General features: G+C 43.5%; 1 protein-coding gene across 1 annotated transcript in view; it reads right to left on the bottom strand.

Annotated features, from left to right (window-relative positions):
* PAPLN (papilin, proteoglycan like sulfated glycoprotein) overlaps positions 1 to 23052 on the bottom strand; it is a 96018-nt gene that overhangs the window by 12794 nt on the left and 60172 nt on the right. The window contains exons 8-21 of the mRNA XM_077261712.1: positions 21614 to 21737; positions 19802 to 19882; positions 19397 to 19569; positions 18651 to 18774; positions 18438 to 18564; positions 16950 to 17009; positions 15096 to 15303; positions 14819 to 14995; positions 14031 to 14187; positions 12519 to 12593; positions 12218 to 12287; positions 6143 to 6233; positions 4484 to 4589; positions 3050 to 3521 (exon numbers count right to left, since the gene is read on the bottom strand). Of these exons, the coding sequence (XP_077117827.1) occupies positions 3050 to 3521; positions 4484 to 4589; positions 6143 to 6233; positions 12218 to 12287; positions 12519 to 12593; positions 14031 to 14187; positions 14819 to 14995; positions 15096 to 15303; positions 16950 to 17009; positions 18438 to 18564; positions 18651 to 18774; positions 19397 to 19569; positions 19802 to 19882; positions 21614 to 21737 (2045 nt within the window). The remainder of the gene's footprint in view (positions 1 to 3049; positions 3522 to 4483; positions 4590 to 6142; positions 6234 to 12217; positions 12288 to 12518; positions 12594 to 14030; positions 14188 to 14818; positions 14996 to 15095; positions 15304 to 16949; positions 17010 to 18437; positions 18565 to 18650; positions 18775 to 19396; positions 19570 to 19801; positions 19883 to 21613; positions 21738 to 23052) is intronic.

Below are 23052 nucleotides of genomic sequence, written 5' to 3' on the forward strand. Positions count from 1 at the left end.
TAATCGATCTACTTGTGGGTGCTAGCCAGACCACCTACTCCCATATGTCTGAAGGACGAGCACTGGAGACGAGGACCCCCACCCCAAAAAGCCAGTGGGTGGTGTGGTATGAAGAAGAGATGGCGGTATTGGGCCCAGGCGTCTCTCAGGAGTACAAGGAGGAGGCTGCCCGCCGGGCACAGCAGAGACAAGAAGCAATGGAGCTTGAAAGAGGGAGTAACGCAATGTGGAATGTAAATCCAATGATCCGGGAGCCTGTACGGATCACCCAGACAGAGTTTAAGCCATTTGATGAGGCTTCCGGAGATGTGGAAGGGTTCTTCAGGGACTTTGAGCACCAGTGTGCTGTTTTGGAGGTGCCCCACTCTGGCTGGATGCGTTTGCTAGTGGGACTCCTGAACAGTAGCCTGGCGGAGGCTTACCGAACCATTGACTCACAGCGGAATCGGGATTATAACATTGTAAAGCAGACTATCCTGGATTACCATGCTATCACCCCAGACTCATATAGGGCCAAGTTCCGAGACCTCCCATGCACTACAGGGGGATCGTTTAGGATGTATGCACATAAGATGTCCCAGGCATGTCGGAGATGGCTGGAAGCTGAAAATGCCTTTACTGTGGAAGATGTTATACAGGCGTTCCTTATAGAACAATTTCTTGCCAAGTGCCCTGCAGAGGTACGGGAATGGGTCCGGGAGCGCATGCCGTGCACCGTGGATAGAGCTGCAGCCCTGGCTGATGAAGCCCTTACTATCCGACCGCAATGGAGGAGGCTTCTGAACAATGAACCACGGCCTTCGACCGCGCCCCCTCCGATTATATCTGCCCCTCCACCCAGCCGCAGGCTGATGACAATCACGGCTCACAATCCTAGGCCCCAACAGTTCCGACCACGACCTGTGGGTATCACAGAGGAGATGTTACGGGTGTGGGCAACCTGGACATTTGCAGTCTGGCTGTCCCTCAAGGATTCGGAGGGAGCCCCACGCAGCCCCACCTCATTCAGTGCTTCTTGTGCACTCCATCCCGCCTGAGGAAGAGGAACTACCACCCCCACCAGAGTGGACCACCGACCACGGCACCATAGATACCCCTCCTGGAGTGTACGGACTCCTGCCTTTGTCCATCAGAAATACACAGCAACGGCATTGCCACCTGCAGGATGTCATAATTGATGGATACAAAGTGTCGGGATTTAGAGACACAGGGGCATTCCTGACTATCGCTGACCCCCGTGTGGTTCGACCCGAGGCAATTCACCAGGGCCCGGGAATTCCCATTGTCCTGGCGGGGTGTGTCCGCAAATATATACAGAGAGCTTTGGTACATTTTGGATTTTGGTTTTGGAGAAAAACTGTTGGATTGGAGTTATGGGAGGACTTCCTGCAGATATCCTCCTTGGAAATTACATTTGGGAGTTGCAAAGTCATTTTGTGGGAGCAGAAGGTCTGTGGGCCTCTCCTTCTGAAAGAACAATTGGAGGGAGATATCGCAGATACCGTAACGCCCATCATTCCCTACGTTCTAGAGTTCAGAGACTGTCTCGCCCAGCTAGCTACCTTGGCTAATGAACATCAGCGAATGGCCCAGTCCAGCCTGGTATGACCATAAAGCCAGGACCCCGGAATTTATGGACAAGTGCTCATGATTATTGCAACCCCTGCCACTGTACAAGGAACTATAAACAGTGGAGCAAAGTGGACTAAAGTGAGCAGGCCAGAGGTCTGTGTAGACCTAATGGCGTGCTCACTTATTATGAGGGGGGAGAGGTTGTGATGGTGTGATATGCTACGTGGGTATCATTTTGTGTAGATTTCTATTTTACTGATTATCATGGTGTTACTGTATCTTGTAGGATGAGTTGTTATTTGCCATATGATATTCCCCCCCACAGTTCTGTATTGTTATCTCTCCACAGGGTCAGTGAATAATGTTGTTTGCTAATATGCTAATTACATGTTGACCTAGCTTGTTGAAACAATGAGCCCCTAAGACCTTCCCCCTCCTGACCTATGAATGAGGGGGGAGACTTGTAATATCCGGGAGGTGAGACACAGAGATCAGTCTGATGTGGAACCATGATGTGAAGAGCATATCAGAGAGAAAGAAGGGAATATGGACTGCTATCCTCTGTGCTGGATTGTTGGACTTTTATCCTGTTACTGAAATGCATTCGTGTTCTGGAATATTTTATCCTTTGTGTGATGGATCGTATATATAGACCTTTTGTGTTTTGCCTAAATAAAGGTCTTGGAATTGTTCACTATTCTCTTGCTCTGTTGATTGTGTGATACCGGAGAAGGAACCTGTGACATTATTGTTTTTTTGTTTGTTTTTTTCTTCTAAACTATTACAAAGTCCTTATTGAAATCAGTAAGCTTTCAGCATCCACCAGAGGGAAAGGCTTTCTAGTTGCTCCTGACTCTCAGCCTAGTCCTACTGGGTATTTAAAAATAGGTTTACTACATTGGACAAGAATCATCATGCCCTTAGAGGACCTGTCTTACAATCTGGCCCTTTAGATCTGGGCTATCTAGAGACTTTTGTAGCACCACTATTTTCATATTACTACTATTTTACCAAGTGACCGCTACAGTCCACACGACAGTGTGCCAGTGTCCCTGACTTGTGGTGATGCTGGCCCTGTTCGCAGCCCTTGATCAGGCCATAATATATACGGACGTCTGAATTTGGCTTTAGAAAACCATAAACTTTCTTCCAGAAACAGCACTACTTCACATGTCGATGGTTTGTTTCTGCAGTTGTATTGCAATATCACTGCATGGAATACAGCTCAGTTGCAATACTCCAAACCACCTACGGACAGATGTGGCATAGTTTGCAGAAAAAAGTCACTGATTTCCTAATCCTGGATAGCCTCTGTCAGGGTTAATTCACTCATTGCAGACTGATTGTAGAAATGTATAAGAAATGGGTTGTAAAAAATTCATATGACTGTTATGGATCTTCAGTTGCACAACCTTTTAGCAGCAAATCTACTTTGTCTGAGTAACCATGATAATGGTAAAAACAAAAGTAACTTTACCTATAAATGGAAGAGTGACGAGTTGAAGAGTCGTCTTCTGCAGCTGCCCCATATCCAGTTTGCTGTGTGGATGGTTGAGCTACTGACGGACCCATATTGCGCTCATCAAAGTCATGGCCAGCAAGATATCGTCCTTCTGCATCTTGGTCCAGGGTTCTCACCATCCCTTCAGGGCTTTGTCCTTCATTTTCAAAAGTTGTTCCATCCTCAATTCCCGGGAGTTGGTGTGACAGGCGATCCCACTTCATTCCTCGCTTGCGGTATCTGTACTCTATGGTACCTGTTGTCCTTCCTGGAATCTTTTTGCACGAGTTCATACATTCTTCTTCAGTTTCAAAATTGTTTCTGTTACCATGACAGCCACCATACCAAAATCGATTGCATTTTCCAACGTCTGGCACAAAGTACCAGCGAGTTGTCCAATCACCGCAAGGCCCCAAAGCACTTGGAAGTAAACACAATGTTGGATAAGCTGTTGGGAAAATAGGCAAACTAAGTGATTATTAGAGAATTTATGAAAGAAGTTACTGGCTGACGGCTGTGGTCAGAGTTGAGCAGAAGGTATAGCAGCCGAAGAGGCATAACAATCGTGGATACAGAAGGTGCAACCGTGACCAGGCCCATACAGAATGTGGGCCTGCCCATGCCCTATTTCTCCTGGATGAGTGTCCTCACACGTACAGTACATTCATCCGAAATTCCCTGCACCGTAATACATGTCACCGGCCAATCAGAGGCCAGCAGCAGACTGGCTTGCACATCACAGGTGGTGCATGGAAGTAACATCATGCGCTGCCCGACCTCTGGACAGCTATAGAAGGGGACTTCACGGGTTGTGGGAGAAAGGAAAGGCAAGAATCATCATTTGTTTCTTTTTACAATGTGCTGGAGAAGAACAAGGAAGATTAGTACTGGAAAGAGCCCAGGATGGAGGACATTATAAAAGGAAGGGGCCCAAGATGGGGGACATTATACCAGAAAGGGGCCCAGGGTAGGGGACATTATTACTAGAAGGGGCCATTGATATAAGATTGTTACAAGAATTGGCCCACACCTGGGGACAATAATTCAAGATAGGGCCCAGGAGAGGGGGATATAATTACTGGAAGGGGCAATGATAGGGGGACATTATTACATGGTGATGGAATAAGCATATTTTTATAGGTTCTAGGTTTCTACAAGGGCTCCATATATCAGACCAACATGCAGGTGGAGGCCCAGATCCAAATTTTGCACCAGGGCCTATTAGATTCTAGTTACACCACTGGCATCCCTCTTTTTCCATTTGTGGTAGAAATGATTCAGTTTATCATGAGTTTGCCCAGGAGTGTACTAGAGAATAAGCAAGGCAGGACGAAGTGTCAATGTATTCAAAATAGCAACACCAAATCATAGGAAACTAGTATTTACAGACCATCAAGGAGAAATACATACCATAACTGGGTTTACTATGACACCCTTCACCGACAGGACCCGAGGCTCTATTGAGATTATCAAAGCAGCATCCATACTGTGAGGTTCTGCATTCATCTGAAGGTGTCTACAATTATACAGTCAGTAATTAAAGGCTCCTTGTAAATTTACAACTTGAGTAGTGTTTTGTTTTTCTACAATGCCTTTACCTTCGATATTCATGATTTAGTTGTGAGATCTTTAAAAAGCAGGATTATAAAGAGACAAATTGAGTCCAAAATCTGCAACTTTGAACTGAACTACTTTTGGCCTCCTTTCCAGCTAGATGCAAAAGCAGGGTCTTTTATGCTATTTTGTTTTGTTTAAGACTGGATTTTTTTTTCTTTAATTACACTGAATACATCAAATGGCTGCGGCTCCACAGATTCTGGAACAGTTTTTCTTTTCCAAAGTTATGCCCACCGGAAATTTAAGTTTTCCTTTCAACCCAACTTGCTGTGTTTTGATTGGTCAGCGTTGGAGGAGAAAAAGCAAATGCCCACAGAGAAGTTCTGCGGTATACGCCCAGTTGGCTGAAATTAAGATTTAAATCTTTAACACTGGGAGGGAATCAATTTGAAACCGAGGGGAACAGAAAAAAGCAGAAATACTGTTCCAGTGGAGCAGTGTCAATTGAGGATGTATTCAGTTTAAATTAGAACAGTCTTCTTTAAAATAAAACATGGACACTGCAGAAAAGAAGGCAGAAAAGTATAAAGTTGCAGACTTAAACTCATTTTACTCAGTGGTAGAGGACTACAATTTCATGATGTACGTTCAACACCGCTGTAAATGAGAAGCCATAAGTGGCATCCAAAATGTTGTTTTTTTTTATTGTTCCAACGCGTTTCAGTGCCTTTATCAAGCTTGAAAAAAACAATGATACAGAGTATGGCTACAGAGTAACTTTATAAAGGCAAGAGACAATCGGATATGCCTCTAGCTTTTATAAGGCTGTACCCACACTCAGTATATTTGCCTTTTTTAATCTTGATGGTGCCGAAACGCGTCGCATGAAGAAAAGAAACATTTTGGAACACAAAAGACATCTCATTCACCGCAGTGCAGCCCATACAACGGTATATCGTCCTCTTCTAGTGTTAATCAAATTTCAAATGCCTCCATAGTTTATCATTAATCTTTGCTAATCATCCCCTACATCACTATCATTGGCGGGTCTGTAAATGTTGCTCTAGCAATGTTTATATTTGCAGTCCAGCTTTGTACATCTCTCAGGAGCAACAATGAAGCTTCTCATCTCCGCCACTTGCGAAGTTTATCACATCCTTGTAAAAGATTTTTTATTTTACCCAGCGATTACTTACTACAGTCACATCACAAGTGAAAATTGCCAGTGAAATTCCTATTATTTTTTTCTCCATTCCATTTCTTTATTTATACCATTTGCTAATAAGTTTCAGTGGAATATTTTGTACATATCCTTTGTTGCAAATTTCAGCTGCCATAGTGGTTAATAGGTAAAATGTCAAGTTGACAACTAAAATGCATGATGCTTTTCCTTTCCTAAATGCAAAATGTTTTTTTTTCATATTTTCTTAAAATCTTATGAAAATGTAAACCTGCAGCAATAAATACAAATAAATAAAAAGAACAATTAGGAGAGAGTAATATTTTACTTACTAAAGTATCAGCTCGTGTGTTCCTTTCACTTGGACATCCTTCATTGTTGGAGCCCTGAGCAGCAGTCACTCCATCTGAGCAGCATCCATACCTATGTTAATGATAATTTAAAAATAAAATAAAAACATTTCTGAGGTGTTAAATTCATCAAGCAGATGCAAGAGTTTAAAAAATATGTGTAATTGCAACTTAGCTGTATTGATATGAAAGAGACAGCTGCAATACTACATACAACCTGCGGACAGGTGTGGCACTGTTTCTTTTAAGAAAGCAGCCATGGATAGCCTCTTAAATCATACCTATGTAAATATCAGTATTTTTCTACTGCAGGCCAAGTGTCCCAACAGCAGAAAAAGGCAAGATTAGATTTCTGTTATTTCTGCAATGTTTTCACTAAAGTTGATTTCTCTGAATTTATCAGAAACTGGATCCAGCATAGCTTTCCGGCTTCCATTATAAACATAATCTAAACCATTATTTAAAGGGGTTGTTCCCTTTCAGATAAGTTTTTTCTATAAAAAAAACTTTAAAAAAAAATTAAAGTGTGCAATACTTACCCTACTACCCTTCCCAGGTTCAGCGTTGAGTCTGCTGCTGCTATCAGTGTCTGTTATTGTCTGCAGTGCTGACGACAGCATTGCAGCCAATAACTGAGCTCTGTCCAATGTGCATGGCATGAACTGCTGCGCTGTTAACGCGGAAGGGTGAGTAAAGTCATTTTTTTTCTGTACTCACTGTAAAATCCTTTTCTCCGTGCCTTTCATTGGGGTACACAGACCGTGGGTTGTATGCTGCTGCCACCATGAGGCTGACACTAAGTAATACAAAGAAAGTTAGCTCCTCACCTACAGTATACACCCTCCTGCTGGCTCTCACAGAACCAGTTCAGTGCAAAAGCAGTAGGAGATCCATAACAAGATAGAAGAGTATAATAACAAGTCAAATTAAAGAACAAGCACAAGCTGATAACAGGGTGGGAGCTGTGTCCCCAAATGAATGGCTCGGAGAAAAGGATTTTACGGTGAGTACACAAAAATCCCTATTTCTCCTTCGCCTCATTGGGGGACACAGACTGTGGGACGTCCCAAAGCAGTCCCTGCGTGGGAACAACATTAGATCAGGCCCTGCGTAACCACTACCTAAAAATGCGCTACCGCGGCCTGCAGAGTTCGCCTGCCCAGACTTACCTCTGCGGAAGTGTGGGTGTGAAAATTATAGTGCTTCAAGAATAAGTGCGGAATGGACGAACCCGCAAGCTTGCAGGCATGCTTTGCTGATGCCTGGTGCCTAATGACCCAAGAAACCTCAATCGACAGAGTGGAGTGTGCTCTGATCCCCACTGAGATAAGCTGACCTCTGACATGGAAGGACTGCTGGAAGGTGGGAACGAATCCACCTGGCTATCATAGCTGAAAAGGCGGCTAAACCCTTCCCGTGACCATCAGAAAGCCCGAATAAAGCGTCCGACCTTCGGAAAGACGCCATCCCTGATACGTGCCTTCGGAAAGACGCCGTCCTCGATACGTACCTTCTCAGAGCTCTCACCTCGTTTCACTTTGTGGACTGGAGCTGGACAAGACGATGAAAGAACAATGTCCTCGTAACGGTGGAAGTCGATACCACCTTGGCAACAAGGGACAGGCACGGTCTGAGGACAACCTTGTCTTGACAGAAATAAGGAAAAGCATATGAAAGGACAGCGGCTAGCTCTAAACAAAAAACTCACCTGAATGATGTGACTGCCACGAAAAAAGGCGACCTTTCATGCCAGAAATATAATTATCATGAAGTGGATCAAAAGAAGTCTGCTGTAAGACTTCCAGGACCAATTAAGGTCCCAAAGATCTAGTGGTATGCGATAGGGAAGTACCACATGTGAAACTTCCTTCATGAAAAAATCTTAGTTGCCGATTTGTTAAAATAAGACCGAAAAGGTCAAAGTTTGAACTTCCAGCGAGCTGAACGCCCAGCCCGAATCCAGATTATTTTTAAGAAAAAAGGGGGAGGCGTCAGATCCCTGCCCCAAGCGAAATGTATACTGAGGTGGGTTACAGCGCTAGCCGCTGACCACTTGTTGTGAGAGTCCCGCCTGGGTCAGAACTCAGGATTCAACGGCCAAGTTGAGAAACACAGAACCCCTGGGATCTAGTGACAAAACGGACCCTGGAGAGCGGATCTGGACCATCCGACAATCTCCAGAAAAAAAACGGTGATGAATTGTAGTAGCTCCGCAAACAACGCCTGATGTGGTCAGTCCGGATCACACAGGAGCACTGGAACCATTTCCGTTCCTAAGGATCTCGGAAGTAGCAGAAGAGGGGAAATGGAACTGGCACCACAGAAGAACCAGAGCATGCCCTGCAATGACACTGAATCTCGAGACTGAGCTATGAACTTGAGTGCTTTGGCATTAAGTCCGGACGCCATCTGATCTGCACCCAGAATTCCCCAGCAAAGGCAGATATGTTGAAAGACTTCCAGATGAAGTTCCCTCTTGCCTGAGGCGAGACTCTGGAGGCTAAGGGAATCTGCCGCCCAGTTTTCTTTGATCTGCCAATCGGAGAAAGCGAGCGACCTCTGTCATGGCACCTCGGCCATGGCCACTCGGCTGCTGGTACCCTCCTGATGATCAATGTATGCCACGGCTGTAGCGTTATACGATTAAATTCAGATGGGGTGGCCCATCAGAAGACAGTGGAACTGCCGCAGGGCTAGCCGTATCTCTCGGATCTCCGGAAGCCTTGTTCGAGAGTTCCCAAGTTGACTGGCGGCTTTGAGCAGTGTGGTGACGCTCCCCAGCCCAGAAGGCTGGAATGGGTAGTCACTACTACTACTAACCGTTGAACTGGAAGAAAGGATTTCCCCTGGTTGAGGGAGGAACTCAGAATCCATCATCTGAAAAACCTGTCTGACCCACAGAGACAAGCGGAGCAAAGAGGACTGCTTCCATTGCTGCCACCATTTTTCCCAGAACGCTCATAGCCAATCAGCGTGCAAGCTCTCTGTTGGAGGGCAAAGGCCGTGTATGACAAACCTTCTGAAAGTGTCCAGGATCATCCGCAAAACGGATATCTGCTGGGCTGGAAATGGGGAAGACTTGCTTAAGTTTATCAGCCAGCCCAAGTGAGAAAGGGTATCGCAAGTGATACAGATGGACTCAGAGCAGTGGAAGGACGGTCCCTTGACTAAAGAGTCGTACAGATAGGGCAGGACGACCATTTCCCCAGAGTGAAGGATGGACGCGACAATCGCTCTGCTCCTTGAGAACACTCTGGGAGCAGTAACAAGACCTAAAGGCAAAACCCTGAACTGATGGAGGTAATTCCAAAAATGGCAGGCCTTAACAACTTGTTAAAAGTTTGAGGTCCAGGATCGGTCTTACTTTTACCCTCCTTTCATTTGGAACCTAGATCCATGAGATCTAGCCTGTCTAGGACAACTCTTCCAATGCTGGTTGAGTCTATAAGAACCCTGCGACCCTTGTACCTGCATGGGAAATGCCCTAATGGGAAGAGGCGAGCCTGGATTGGTTTCAACTTCTCACTGAATAACTGACCCTCTCATAAGAGAGTGATGTCGAGACTTTTTGGACTCAGAATCCGTTTTCCATCCTGAGAGCCACAATGCCCTTCTGAATGTAATGGCATTTGCTGCTGACCGCGCTGTGCACTAGCCGCGTCCAAAGAGGCGTGGACCCCATAGTTTCCTGCTCGAGAGATATGATTGGCCAGGTGTACTGCCTCCAGGAGAAGGTTACTGTGCTGAATCGAAGAAGTTAAGCTCTCCGATCAGGAGCCCATTGCTTTAGCGACCATGTGGAGGATAAACAATCTTTTGCTGTCGCTGCTGTCTTTGGACAGTGTAGGGTTGAAGTGATGAACCCTCGATCCACCATCCCTTAAACAGGGAAGTGGAGAGGGACCGCCGCCTCTTTGCATCATTCGCTGAACAGTGGTGATGCAGTGGGGGCTGCCTGGATGCCAAAAGGGGGATGTCTGCACATTCCAGAGTTCAAGCCCCCAATGTGGATGGGACTGGTAGTCCGGCATTAGGCCTGGCTGCAGGAAAGGATACATGGAGGTGACACTACATGTGCTCGTCTGGTGATGGTGTGGGGAGATCTGTGTCCTTAAGGGACCTGTCACCTCTAAAAATCAGCCCAGGCATGGCATCCTATGTAGTGCATCGCTTGTCTGGACACCCCTGTCTGGGTGACTGACAAATGTAGATCTGGGAAACCTCCGAATCATACTCAGAACCGTGTTCGCTACATACTTCTGGAGAGAGAGAGAGAGAGAAGTGGTTCTCGCGAATGCTAGGGCACCTGATAGCTCGGTAGGCGTACTACCGATCCATTTTCTAGATGCCTGCACGTATCTAGAATGCATGCGGCCCCTGCTCGCTGACAGCCCCCGGGTAGGAGAGGATCCATCTACCTCAGTGATGGGAGCTGCGATCCATGGAGGGATCCAATCGCTTTGGAAAATCCATGGAGTATGACAGTGACGAAGCCCGCTTAGGGGGACTAGGTACCCTGGACTCGGTGACAATGGGGGGCTCCTGAGTGTATTAGGGGGTCGCAGGCTTGCAGAGCGGCAAGTTCTGCGCATTGGGAAAAACACAGGCTGGCAGGATTTACATGAGGTGAAATAAAAAAGACAGTCCACAGCCTTAAAACAACTCTAATAATAAATAAATGGCGCTATAACAATGAATAATAATAATAATAAGACTTTTACAGAAACCTAAAGTACGTTTCCATGAGCCCTTTTACAGGGCTACTTACAGAAAATGGTAGAAGAGGATACCACCGGGGGGCAGGGGGGGTCTCAGATTCTGTCCTGTGGTCCGGAGGCTGGATTGGTTCCTGATGCAGATTTAGTGCTGGTCTCAGCGCTCAATGACAGGATCCATCCACAAGGCCGCTTCTGGATGCACGTGTCCGGAAGTGGAATGAGGGGTGTAGGAAGATTGCCCCCAAGAACACAACGGGTGCTTCTCGTCCTGAACAAGAGGCACCAGGATCGTGGAAGGGGCCACCGGAACGTGTCATTGCGTGGGTGGCGCCTCCACAAGCCGGATTTTTCGGCGCCTGCCGGCTACATTTTTCGGCGCCGCCGGAACAGAGGCGGAGATACCGGCTTGCGGCCTAGCACAGGCCACAAGCCAGGGACTATATTTCTCTGCGCCTGCCAGAAGTTACCGGCTTGCGGCTGAAGCCAGAAACTATATTACCAGCACCTGACCGGAAAAAAGGGCGACGGCTGTAGGGCCCCTCCCTGACTGTCCACGCCGGGGAGAGAATGCCCGGTTGGAAAAAAGATCCAGAGGATCGCGCTGCAGGAGCCCCCCCGAGTCCCAAACTTACTGCCAGAACTGGAGGGAAGGCAGAGCCAGCACTCTGCTTGCAGGTGAGGGTTGCAATGCGGATGGGTGAAGGAACCCTCTACCCACCATGCCCTTTTTTAGGAGAGGTGGAGAGGGACTGTCCAGCTCCATGCAGCACCACTGTTCAATCAGTGGTGGTGCAGCAGGAGCAGCACGGATGCCATAGGGGCCTCTGTAAGGGTTCACTCCTGTAGGATTTCGCAGGGCTGTGGCCTGGCTCAGAAGGGGGTACATGGAGGCGACACTCCATGTTCCTGTCTGTTATTGGTGCGGGGAGATCTGAGCCCTGAAGGGAACTGTCACCCCTAAGATAGCTCAGGCATGGCATCCCACGTCGCAGGAGAGGATACGGGGAGGCGACACTCGCCGTGCTCGCCTCTTGTTGGTTGGGGGAGATCGGCCCCTTGAAAGGGTCCGCGCCCCAGTTTTCCTTGTGAAAAAGGTTTAAAAAGGTAAAAAATTGAAAAATAAAATAGTATGGTCTGAATAGCAGACCCCAGTGTGCCTCCTACGGACCACTAAGCATGAACTGGTTCTCTGAGAGCCAGCAGGAGGGTGTATTAATTATATATTGTTAGCCTCCTGGTGGCAGCAGCATACAACCCACGGTCTGTGTCTATCAATGATGTGAAGGAGAAATAGACCTTTTTCAGGACTACAAATAATTATACTCCATGACGTGCCTACCTGCTGCGTCTGCAGTCTTTGGGGTTTGGGGGAATAAAATTATCTTCTTTTCTAGAAGGAGGGGGCGGAGCTGCAAATTAGAAACAGGAGACAATCAATAAATATAACATTAAATTTAAAAAAACCTGATCTTACAGGGTTTTTTTTTAAATTCTAAATTTTAGTCTTTAAAATGTTCAAATCTGAAATGTTGATCTTACACCTATTTATGGACCGATTCCGCACCTATGTCTGAAAAACATGTTCTACTTTACAATGTGTTTAATTTCATGATTGCTTGTTAATGATGGCATGTACTTACTGGGCTGCTTGTATCGGGTGAGAGAGAACTGATCCGAATTATCATATCCCCAGGTATCTTGCATACTTGGAACCTCTAAACAGACAAAAAAAAAATTAATAAAATAAGATTTCGGTCACTTTCACACCTCCTGGTGGCACATTTTTTCATCCAAATTCTAGCTGTGGTCTTCCCTCTAGTACAGCATAGCGTCGCTTCAAGCCAGACCACTGCCTCAGACACTAATCAGGAGTTTGATGGCAAATGCAAGTGAAGTGTCCATTAATAATGGCGATGGGGAATGATGACAGCGTCTTGAGTCCAGTCTACTGCCAATTGGCAGATTCAACCCATTCTTGTATTGCATGGGACAGCTAAGTAACTGCTAAAGGAAATATCTGGCTGCCTGTATCTTCCCCCTCTAAAGCCAGCTGTTTGCCAGGACTGCTGGGAGCATGTTTTGGGACAATAAGCTAATTTCCCCAGGGGTCATATGTTGCTCTCTATGACAGTACAAACTCTTTAATGCATTGTGTTATATTGATAAGGAAAATGCTTTATAATCAGTATGCTGTAAGCCCCCCTTAGTGGTGGCTGCAGACAGACACAATTTTACTGATTAAAGGGGAGCTTCTAACCGATTTTTTAATTTAAACTGAGTGCATCCTCCAATTATCACTGCTCTCCTGATTCTGGAACGGTTTTACTTTTTCTTCTGTGCCCTTTTGTTCCAAAGTTATGCCCCCAGTAATAATGGTCCAAGTTTTAACATTTTCACTTCAATCAACTGGGCGTAAACCACAGAACTTCTCTGTGGGCCAATCAAAACATGGCCACGCCCACAGAGGAGTTAAGTGGTATACACCCATGTATTTGAAGAGAAAAGTTACACCTTTACTATCATGGGGCATAACTTTGGAATGGAGGGGCACAGGAGAAAAAGAAAAACTGTTCCAGAATTAGTGGAGCAGCGACAATTAGAGGAGGGACTCCGTTTAAATATAAAAACAAAAGAAATCTAGTGAAAATACCTCTTTAACTCTAGTCTATTTAGTGTATTTGAAGTTCTGTATTAGATGCAAGAAGCTCCGACTGCGAAGAATATTATATATATAAATATTTCAGCGTATAAATTTTAAACCTATTCGGATTTAAGAAAAAAAAATCATTTTAGTTCCTCCCTTGTGTATCTACTAGTGATGAGTGAACATGCTCAGGTGGTAACTGAGTGACTTCGGTGTGCTCGAAAAATATGTTCAAGTCCCCGCGGCTGCTCAACTGTCTGTTTGTCTGTCCGACAGTCGCAACACATTCAGGGATTGTCTGTCTGATAGGCAATCCCTGCATGTGTTGAGGTTGTCGAACAGCCGTGAGACATACAGGGGTGGAGGCTCGAACATATTCTTCGGGCATGATGAAGACACTCGGTTAGCACCCAAGCATGCTGAGATAACACCTTATCCCGATACGTTCGCTCATCGCTAGTATCTACCCATTCTTGCTTCTATTAATGTAGAATGATATCAGACTTACGCTGTTGCAGGTAGCATGGCTGCATATTGCAGCTCTCAATCACAGATGGCTTATCAGGCTCATAGGCTTCACACGTCTCTGGTTCATAGAAGTTTCGATCGTTGTCCGCACAGATCACCTGGCGTTTTCTGATACCATTGTTGCAGCTTTTGGAGCACTGAGAGTGAAAAGAATCAGAAAAGTGAACAGCTCAGCAGATTTGGAGTCAAAGAAATTGAGTCTGAATCGATCTTCAGACAAGACACCGAAATCTATAGACCTTTTCCTAGAGCAGCGAGGGAGATTTAATGGAGCATGTCGCACATAACCAAAAAGTATTACAGTCCTTGTTTTTCGAAAGGCCTTTGGACATTAATGTGGCACCATAACAAATCTTATGGCCAACTGCTCTACTTTTCTTTGCACTAATTATTATAAATCTTCCTCATCTTCTAGAAAAGGAAAGGTGGCAAAGGGATGAAACTACTGTATCGAGCACTGTAACCCCTTCAGTTTGGACCTTGAGGGGAATGTCTGAACTTATAAAACACAACGGATATGAACTTTGGACATTTTTTGGCTTAAAGGGAATCTGTCATTTGCTAACAAATCAGAGAGCAGCAGAATGTAGGGTCAGAAACCTTGAATCCATTGATGTATCACTCACTGGGCTGCTTGCTGCAGTCAATATTCCAATACATGTTAGGTAGGTACGAAATGTAAGGAATTATATCTAAATGTATTGTTTTGTTCCATGCATTGGAGAATAATCAGTAGCAATCAAATAAACGTTTGAAAGCTTTTCCTACCAGACCCCATTCTCCGATATGCCAGCCGATTTCCTGCACACAGTTTTCGCCGTAGCATAGCTGGTTATCAGCCGGTTTGACTTGGTGCATGCACGCTGTGTCCTGAACGATGGCACCAGTGTCCGTTTTGCAAGTAACTGTCCGTTTCTGAATTCCTTCTCCGCATTCGGTTGAGCACTAAAACAAAATAACCCAAAGATCAGTACAAGAAAAATACGTAGATCTTATTGCTGAGAGTTATATGTGTGTAACACAGCATTGACATGGGGCGGCTCACCTGTGTCCAGGGCCCAGCGTTCCATTTTGCACATGCCCGGAGATTGCAGACTTGCTGGGTTGGTGGCTTTTCCGTGAATGCAGAGCACTCGGCATCATTCACCGCCTGCTGGGAAGCCCTGCCTTCATATGTGATACAGTACACTGTACGGGTCTGCGTGCCTCCCCCACACGTGGCCGAGCAGGGCCCCCACTCACCAAGCTTCCAGCTGAAATGGACATTAACAAGGCAAGGGCAATAAGAATCAGAGTCCCTGGCACAGAGCATGTCGCACAAGTGGAAAACGATCATACCATTAAATATATACCAAGACAGGCATCTAATTGGACATTAAAGGAGATCACCAAAATGACCTGGATTGAAATGACTATTACAAAGGGGGGTAACACTAAAGTGGTCCAATAACTTGCATTCAATAAAGTATAATGACACATTCAATGGTTTGAAACATTTGTCACTTCTGCAACATGCTCTGTTCGGAAAATTAATGCAAAACCAATTGTTTTCTAGCAGATCACAAAGCTTTATGCACCAGGACCCACCGCCAGTAATCAGCATTATGCAGAGTCACCAAAGCCCAAGGCTTGCACCAAATGCGTTAGTCTATACGGTTTCTCAGGATAATGTTTGCATTTGTAGACATAGTGGGTGTTTAATATTTTATTGCAGAGGAGACTAGTCCTGATCGCTAGGCCCAGAATTGCAGCACCAATGCTCCAAGTGTGCGCACAATGCGAACGCTCACTGGTCCCAGTTTATCAAAAGTGCAAAAATAAAATCAGTCTCTGCTGCCCATCGCATCCAGTAGCAGCTAAGCTTTAATTTCCTAAGCAGCTTAGGTAAAGTTCAGGAAGCACTCCTCCTCCTCCCATCAAAATTTTTATCCTTTTAATATATTGCAATCATATTATATAGCACTGTGTACTTGCAATTGCTCATTTTGCCTTTCTACCCAGCTAATTCTTCATTTTTCCATTAGGTCTATGACATCACGTGACTAGCTAAATCCTTCTAAGCTTTATGTAGAAATAGGAAGTGTCTTTTCACTGCGTGAGTCATCATTGGAACTACAATTCTACTTGTAGGGGGTTGGAGAAGAGCAGCTGGGTCAAGAGTTGAAGAGTAGGGATGACTCATGCAGGGAAAAGAGACTTCCTGTTTTTACATACAGCAGAGAAAAGAGAATAATTAGCTGGGTAGAAAGACAAAATGAACAATTGTAAGTACACAGTATAATATGATGACTGCAATATATTAAGAGGCTAAAAACTTTGTTGGGAGGAGGCGGAGGCTTTCCTTAATACTCCACTTTGATTGGCTGCTATGGAGACCAATACAAAGTTGACAAATCTGCCAAATTGAGAAGGCAGAAATGATGTTGAAAAAAAATCTTTGAGACAAATCCATGATCAATTACTTTTTAACCTGTCTGGGCATATGGACTATGCAGAGCCGGTCCGCCATGGAAACTCACTAATTGTCTCGTGTGGTTACATTGTTGTAATGTTTGGCTGATCTCTACATTTTCCAGCCAGAATGGCTCATTATCAGAGGATTGTATCAATTAACTGGTCAACTGGCCAACTGATATGTTATCAGAAGTTTAAACTCTGCCCACATTGTATGTTTTGTTGTATATAGAATTAAAAAGTTGCCAAAAAAAGTTGTAAAACATGGAGATTTAGGGTCTGAGGAGTTTTATTGCTAGAGCAAAGCATCAAATGCAAGGAAGAAGGGATCCAATGGTCACCCAAGCATCTTAGATTTTTAGTAAGATTCTGTAGAATGTCTTTAAAGAAAACCTGTTAGTCCAAAGTAGAACTGAACAATAACAATAACCCGACTCCTATTTACCTGGTCATTTTTGTGTTCACTATGCGACTCCACATTGTCGGCTGATACAAGTAAGACATCCTTTTGCACAGAATAAGCAGATGTTACATTATGAATTCATGCGTCTATAGTTATAGTTGCAACAATATTTCACTTGCAGATTAAAGTTAATCAGATTCTTGGCTATTAAGTAGATGAATCATTGAGTCACATGTGAAGAAGATGAAAAATTAGTCCCTTGGTCACAAAAAAAGGATTTAATTTATGTTGGCTTATGAGAAGAGTTGAGTGAATTTTAAAAAATTTGGTTCCGACTGTGATCAGTGGTGAATATCGTTTTTGCAACATTCGCTGAACGTCATTGGCGTCAATGGGAGTAGAAATGATTGAATATGTTCGGAATCGCTAGTCAAACAAATAAGGTACCAATATGTCAAATTCAGGTTTGGCGACTGATTCCGAAAATATTCGCTCAACTCGAGTTATGACATAAGACCTTGGTTGTTCGGCCAAATGGAGGAGTGTCCAGACCATAAGTAAGATCAGAACAGTTTAGGCTTTTTAGTGATACAATGGCCAAATAAGAGCTCTGGAACATAGGAATGAGACTGGGCTAATCGGAATATCGGAACAGATGAAAATAAAAGGTAAAACGAAAAAGAGAATTAAAGGTGCATTTACAATGGCCAATTATCGTGAGCGAGCACGCCTATGAGTGCTGATATTTCGATAATCGGCAGTGCAAACAGGCTTCCAATAACCTGACGAACAGGAAAAACGCTCATCCTAAAGGTGAATATATTTATTTGCTTAAAAAAACCTCCTCTGCAGCACATAGTGCTGTGTAAACAGGACATGCTGTGTAAACAGGACATGCTGTGTAAACAGGACATGTGTTGCTGAGAACAACAACAGTCTATGCGCGCAGAACAATCAATTGCGGATCATTCTGTGTACATTGGAAGTCTGTGACTAGGCGGTAAGATAACCACTGAGCGGCTCTCAAGTAGCCAATTGGCAATGGTTTAACTACCGCAATTGTGCCTTTAGGGGCCATATTTTGTTCAGTAACGGTCCATAGACTGTACATGGCACTGCAGCTGAGCCAAATTCATTTTAATAGGGGCTAAGACTATGATACCACACAAAGCATGGACAAGACTGGCACTGTAGTCTTGCACGATCCCTTTAAATGTAAGCTACCATCAGAAAAAGACAGTCTAGTTGTTGGTTGTTTGTTTTTTTATTATATACATTTTTAAATAACTTTTTAAATAACAGCTGCAACACATACGTGGATTATTTGTCTGTTTGTTAGGTAATCCCTGCATGTACTGCAGCTGTCTAACAGCCGTGAGACATGCAGCTGCGGGGACTCGAACATATTATTCCAGCACGCTGAAGACGCTCAGTTATCACCAGAGCATGCTCAGATAACACCTTACCGCAGCACGTTCACGCACACTAGTGATAAACAATACATTTACAAAGTCCAACAACAATGACTACCTTTTCATCTGTGGACACGGCTGTGTGCTGCAAGTTCTGTTGTTTGACGGCGCACGTTTCCCTGCGCACATATAGTCTGGATATGCTTCGTTATCTATAGTACAGAACACCAAACGCGACTGGTATCCTGCCAAATGCAAAATAATGGAATTACAGCAGTAATAGTTAGAGAGGAATAATACAAAATCTATTGGTATTTCTGTCTGGCCGTACCTCCACCACATTCTGCGCTGCACTCAGTCCAGGATCCGTAGCTCCACTGATAGTCCTCCTCTTGAAGTTTGTTGGGTAGGTAGTATTGATAATAGACTCCTTTGTTGGGCTCTTGCCCGATGAGCTGAGATTGGAAAGTACAATTAATTAACAGTTTATTGTGTTCTCCTAAAGCCATTCACCACGGATCAGGATGATGCAGGCAGATGCAACAAAGGCGCCATTTTTTTGGTGAAGGACAGGTTCAGGCATCTAAAATGCTTCCCATCCAATATATAACTAATTAATTGGAGAGGATTGTAGCAATCCCAAAAGCATTCAATATATTTTACAGTTTCTTAACAAACAGTTAAAGGATTATTCTCATCTTCACGATCCTATCCCAATATGTAGTAGGTATAATAATAATTTTAGCAAATACCTGCAAATAGAAATGTAGTATAGTTCTTCTGATTCGCTATGTCACTTACACCATGTGCAGGCATTGTATTAGCTTAAGTATCCATGGTTACAACTACTAACTGTCACTATATAAGTGGTTGTAACCATGGATACCTAAGCTACTGCAATGTCCTGCACATTGTGTAAGTGACATAGCGAATCAGAAGGACTATACTACATTTCTAATTGGAGGTATTTGCCAATATTATTATTATTCCACTGACTACATATTGAGTAAGGATCTTGGCGATGGGAATACCCCTATAATTGTTTATCCAAAATAGTATATGGGAAGAGGTAGGTACCTCAATAACGAGCGGCTCAGTAGTGGGTCCCCTGGCTGTCAGCACTTCAGGTGCCAGGTCTCCCTCAGCTCCTCGATAGTAATGAAGGACAGTGTTGGCGACATGCAGGGCACGACTGTATTCAATAGTCCAATGTCCGTTCAGGTAATATTCCCCTCGTGCATTCTTTACAGCTGCAACATAGGGAATTGTGATAATAGGATAGAAATGCTTAAAGGGGGTTGAACACTACTCGGACCACCCATGTATAGCTCCTATTGTTTTACATTGATGAAATATAGTGATTAAGAATGAGTGTTCTGAATAGTGGACAGCCACTTTAATAAGCTTCTGCCTACGTATAGGGACATGCTGATAACACCAAGCCTTCCCCTTCTATAGTTTTTAGATTTTAATTCCTCTTACCTAAAAAGTTCCTTGTAGGTGAAACTTCTTTAATTTGTATATTGATGGCTCTGGTTGGAATGGTGAAAAGCTGACTGTACCCTGAAAGATCAAAGACAACAGTCTTAAAGGGGTTATTCCCATCTTCATAAATAGAGGTCATTGGATTGTTCTTGTAAATACAAGCAATTTTGCAATTTAATGCTTATTAAAATTTTCAACCCTTCTTAGGATAGTAACACTTTTCTCTTGTCTACAACTTGTTGCCATTGGAAACCGACCCCCGCTGCTAGACAGCAGAACATGCGCAGTACTTCCAAGCTTTTTTGTCTATTGAGTTTGTAAGCAATGTTTTGAAGCTGGCCAGTGTCGCAGGAGCGTGTACAGTTAGCTCCAATTCCTGTTTGGCTGCAACACAGTGCTTAGAAGCTAGACAACAGTGGTGGTCGGTCTCCTAGGCAACAAGCTGTAAAGGAAAAGTGTTAATATCTCAAGAACAGCGGGAAATTTTAATAAGCAGTAAATTGCAAAAGTGCTTTTTTTATGAGCACTGACAATATCCACCTATGACAAGTAATCGTGAGATCGGGCTAACAATGCAAATTAAAGCATACTAATTAAAAAACTTCACAATATCAGGTGTTATAAAATATTGTTCAGCACAAAGTAAACTCATCGGGCCTCCATCTAGTAAAACATAATGTTCATGGCCTAGAACACAATATTTTTTCTACAGTTTAATGTAATCACAATCAGCTTTTCAGAAGGAAAATCTTTTGATCACTTATGACTATCTGTACTTAGTGAGTGGGCCGGCTCCTCCTCAGGTGATAGATGAATTATCCTGTGTATTTCAAATCAATGTGATTTCTGCTTCGCCACTCCCCACTCACAGTCTGAGTCAGAGGGAGAGACCCTGCAGCCCCATCCCCTCCTCCTCCGTGTCTTATTTATGTATTACACTAGATGGCCATAATTTACTATATGTTGTTATCCTAATCACAATTTGAGATCTAATAAACAAAATGATCATTGTTTTAAGTAAACTCATTGAGAATGTGGTAATAAAGGGAATCTTTCAGTAGATTTTTGCTACCTCATCTGAGAGCAGCATAATGTAGGCAAAGAGATCCTGATTCCCCAGCGATGTATCACTTAGTTTACTGGGTGAAGCAGTTGTGACACAATCAGAGTTTTTAGATGTAAAATGCAGCACAGCTGAGAAAGCTAACCCCGCCCACACCAGACTCTATGTACATTGACAGTGAGCTGCTTATCACAGGAGGGGGTGGAGTCGTATAACTTAGCATGCGCTGCTGTAGCCCAACAATGATTATGTCCTAGTGATAAAACATTCATTATAAGTAAACATCAGCACAAAGCTTGGTAAGTGACACATCGATGAAGTCAGTGTTTTAATCCCTACATCATACTGTCCTCAGATTACATATAAAAAACACAGATTCTCTCTAAACTGTACAGCAGATGTAGATTTTAGGTTTGTTATTCTTTTACTACTGAATAGTGATGAGCGAGCCTGCTCAGATAAGGTGTTATCCAAGCACGCTCATGTCCTAATCGAGTATTTTTACTCAAATCGCCGCGGCTGCATGTCTCGCGGCTTTTCAACAGTCACAACACATACGGGGATTACTTGTTCGTTAGGCAATCCCTGTATCTGTGGCGACTGTCAAAAGGCACGCTCGCTCATCACTACTACTGAAGAAAGCTACATACGTTTCTTGCGATATCGGAACAATGAAAATACCCCCCTGCCATTACAAGTAAATGATGATATGTACCAGTTCTGAATGACCAGATCACAGCACCTACCTTTAGATAACATGGGAGAATCATAAGATCCTTTGACTTCATAGCAGGAGCTGCCATCCCCTCCACATACCAAGCAGCGGTCCTCTCTTTTGGATGAATCCATCATATTATCGCAGCCAACCGTCTTTTTCATATCATATATAATAATTTGTAGGGGAAAATAAACAAATCGGATATTTGGGTTTAGCCACTGTTATCATAGTTATTGTATAAAAATACATCAACCAATAAGAAGGCCAACAACACTATAAAAGATCATCAATATATCCACCATTGTGATCACATATTTTGTGGATACCAGAATGCGACCATTTGCATATCATACTTGAAATGCTACAATATCTATATAATCTTGGGGTATATATATATATATATATATATATATATATATATATCGTATATTTGTTTTTTGTTTTCAGTATGGTGTTCCCTATTTAGTATAAATGGATGATTTCTCGATTTTACTTGACAATGCAATTATGACAATTCAAAATTTTAGGTTATGTTTTTGTTTTAAGACATATTCTGACGTGGTGGGTGCCACAAAAGAAACGAAGTGAAAAGAAGATGTAAGTAAAACCAAATATTTATTTTGAATAATTTAAAAGATTTTTTTTAAAATATGAAACAATTGTAAAAGACAGACAATGGGGGAACGGAAACCTCCAAATACCAGGGGAGACTTGTTGAGCACAGTACCAGAAACAATACAGTGAGCTAAGAGAATATTGCAATACAGATCTTATGTGTCATTAATGCCATATAGCTCAGAGAAATGTACCAAGTGGTATTCAGTGCACAGAACTATGCTTGTAAAAAGGAGGTGCTGTATACAGGTCCTTCTCAAAAAATTAGCATATAGTGTTACATTTCATTATTTACCATAATGTAATGATTACAATTAAACTTTCATATATTATAGATTCATTATCCACCAACTGAAATTTGTCAGGTCTTTTATTGTTTTAATACTGATGATTTTGGCATACAACTCCTGATAACCCAAAAAACCTGTCTCAATAAATTAGCATATTTCACCCGTCCAATCAAATAAAAGTGTTTTTTAATACCAAACAAAAAAAACATCAAATAATAATGTTCAGTTATGCACTCAATACTTGGTCAGGAATCCTTTGGCAGAAATGACTGCTTCAATGCGGCGTGGCATGGAGGCAATCAGCCTGTGACACTGCTGAGATGTTATGGAGGCCCAGGATGCTTCAATAGCGGCCTTAAGCTCATCCAGAGTGTTGGGTCTTGCGTCTCTCAACTTTCTCTTCACAATATCCCACAGATTCTCTATGGGGTTCAGGTCAGGAGAGTTGGCAGGCCAATTGAGCACAGTAATACCATGGTCAGTAAACCATTTACCAGTGGTTTTGGCACTGTGAGCAGGTGCCAGGTCATGCTGAAAAATGAAATCTTCATCTCCATAAAGC

Source organism: Ranitomeya variabilis, chromosome 1 (genome assembly GCF_051348905.1).
Source record: "Ranitomeya variabilis isolate aRanVar5 chromosome 1, aRanVar5.hap1, whole genome shotgun sequence".
In the NCBI taxonomy this organism is placed as follows: Eukaryota; Metazoa; Chordata; class Amphibia; order Anura; family Dendrobatidae; genus Ranitomeya; species Ranitomeya variabilis.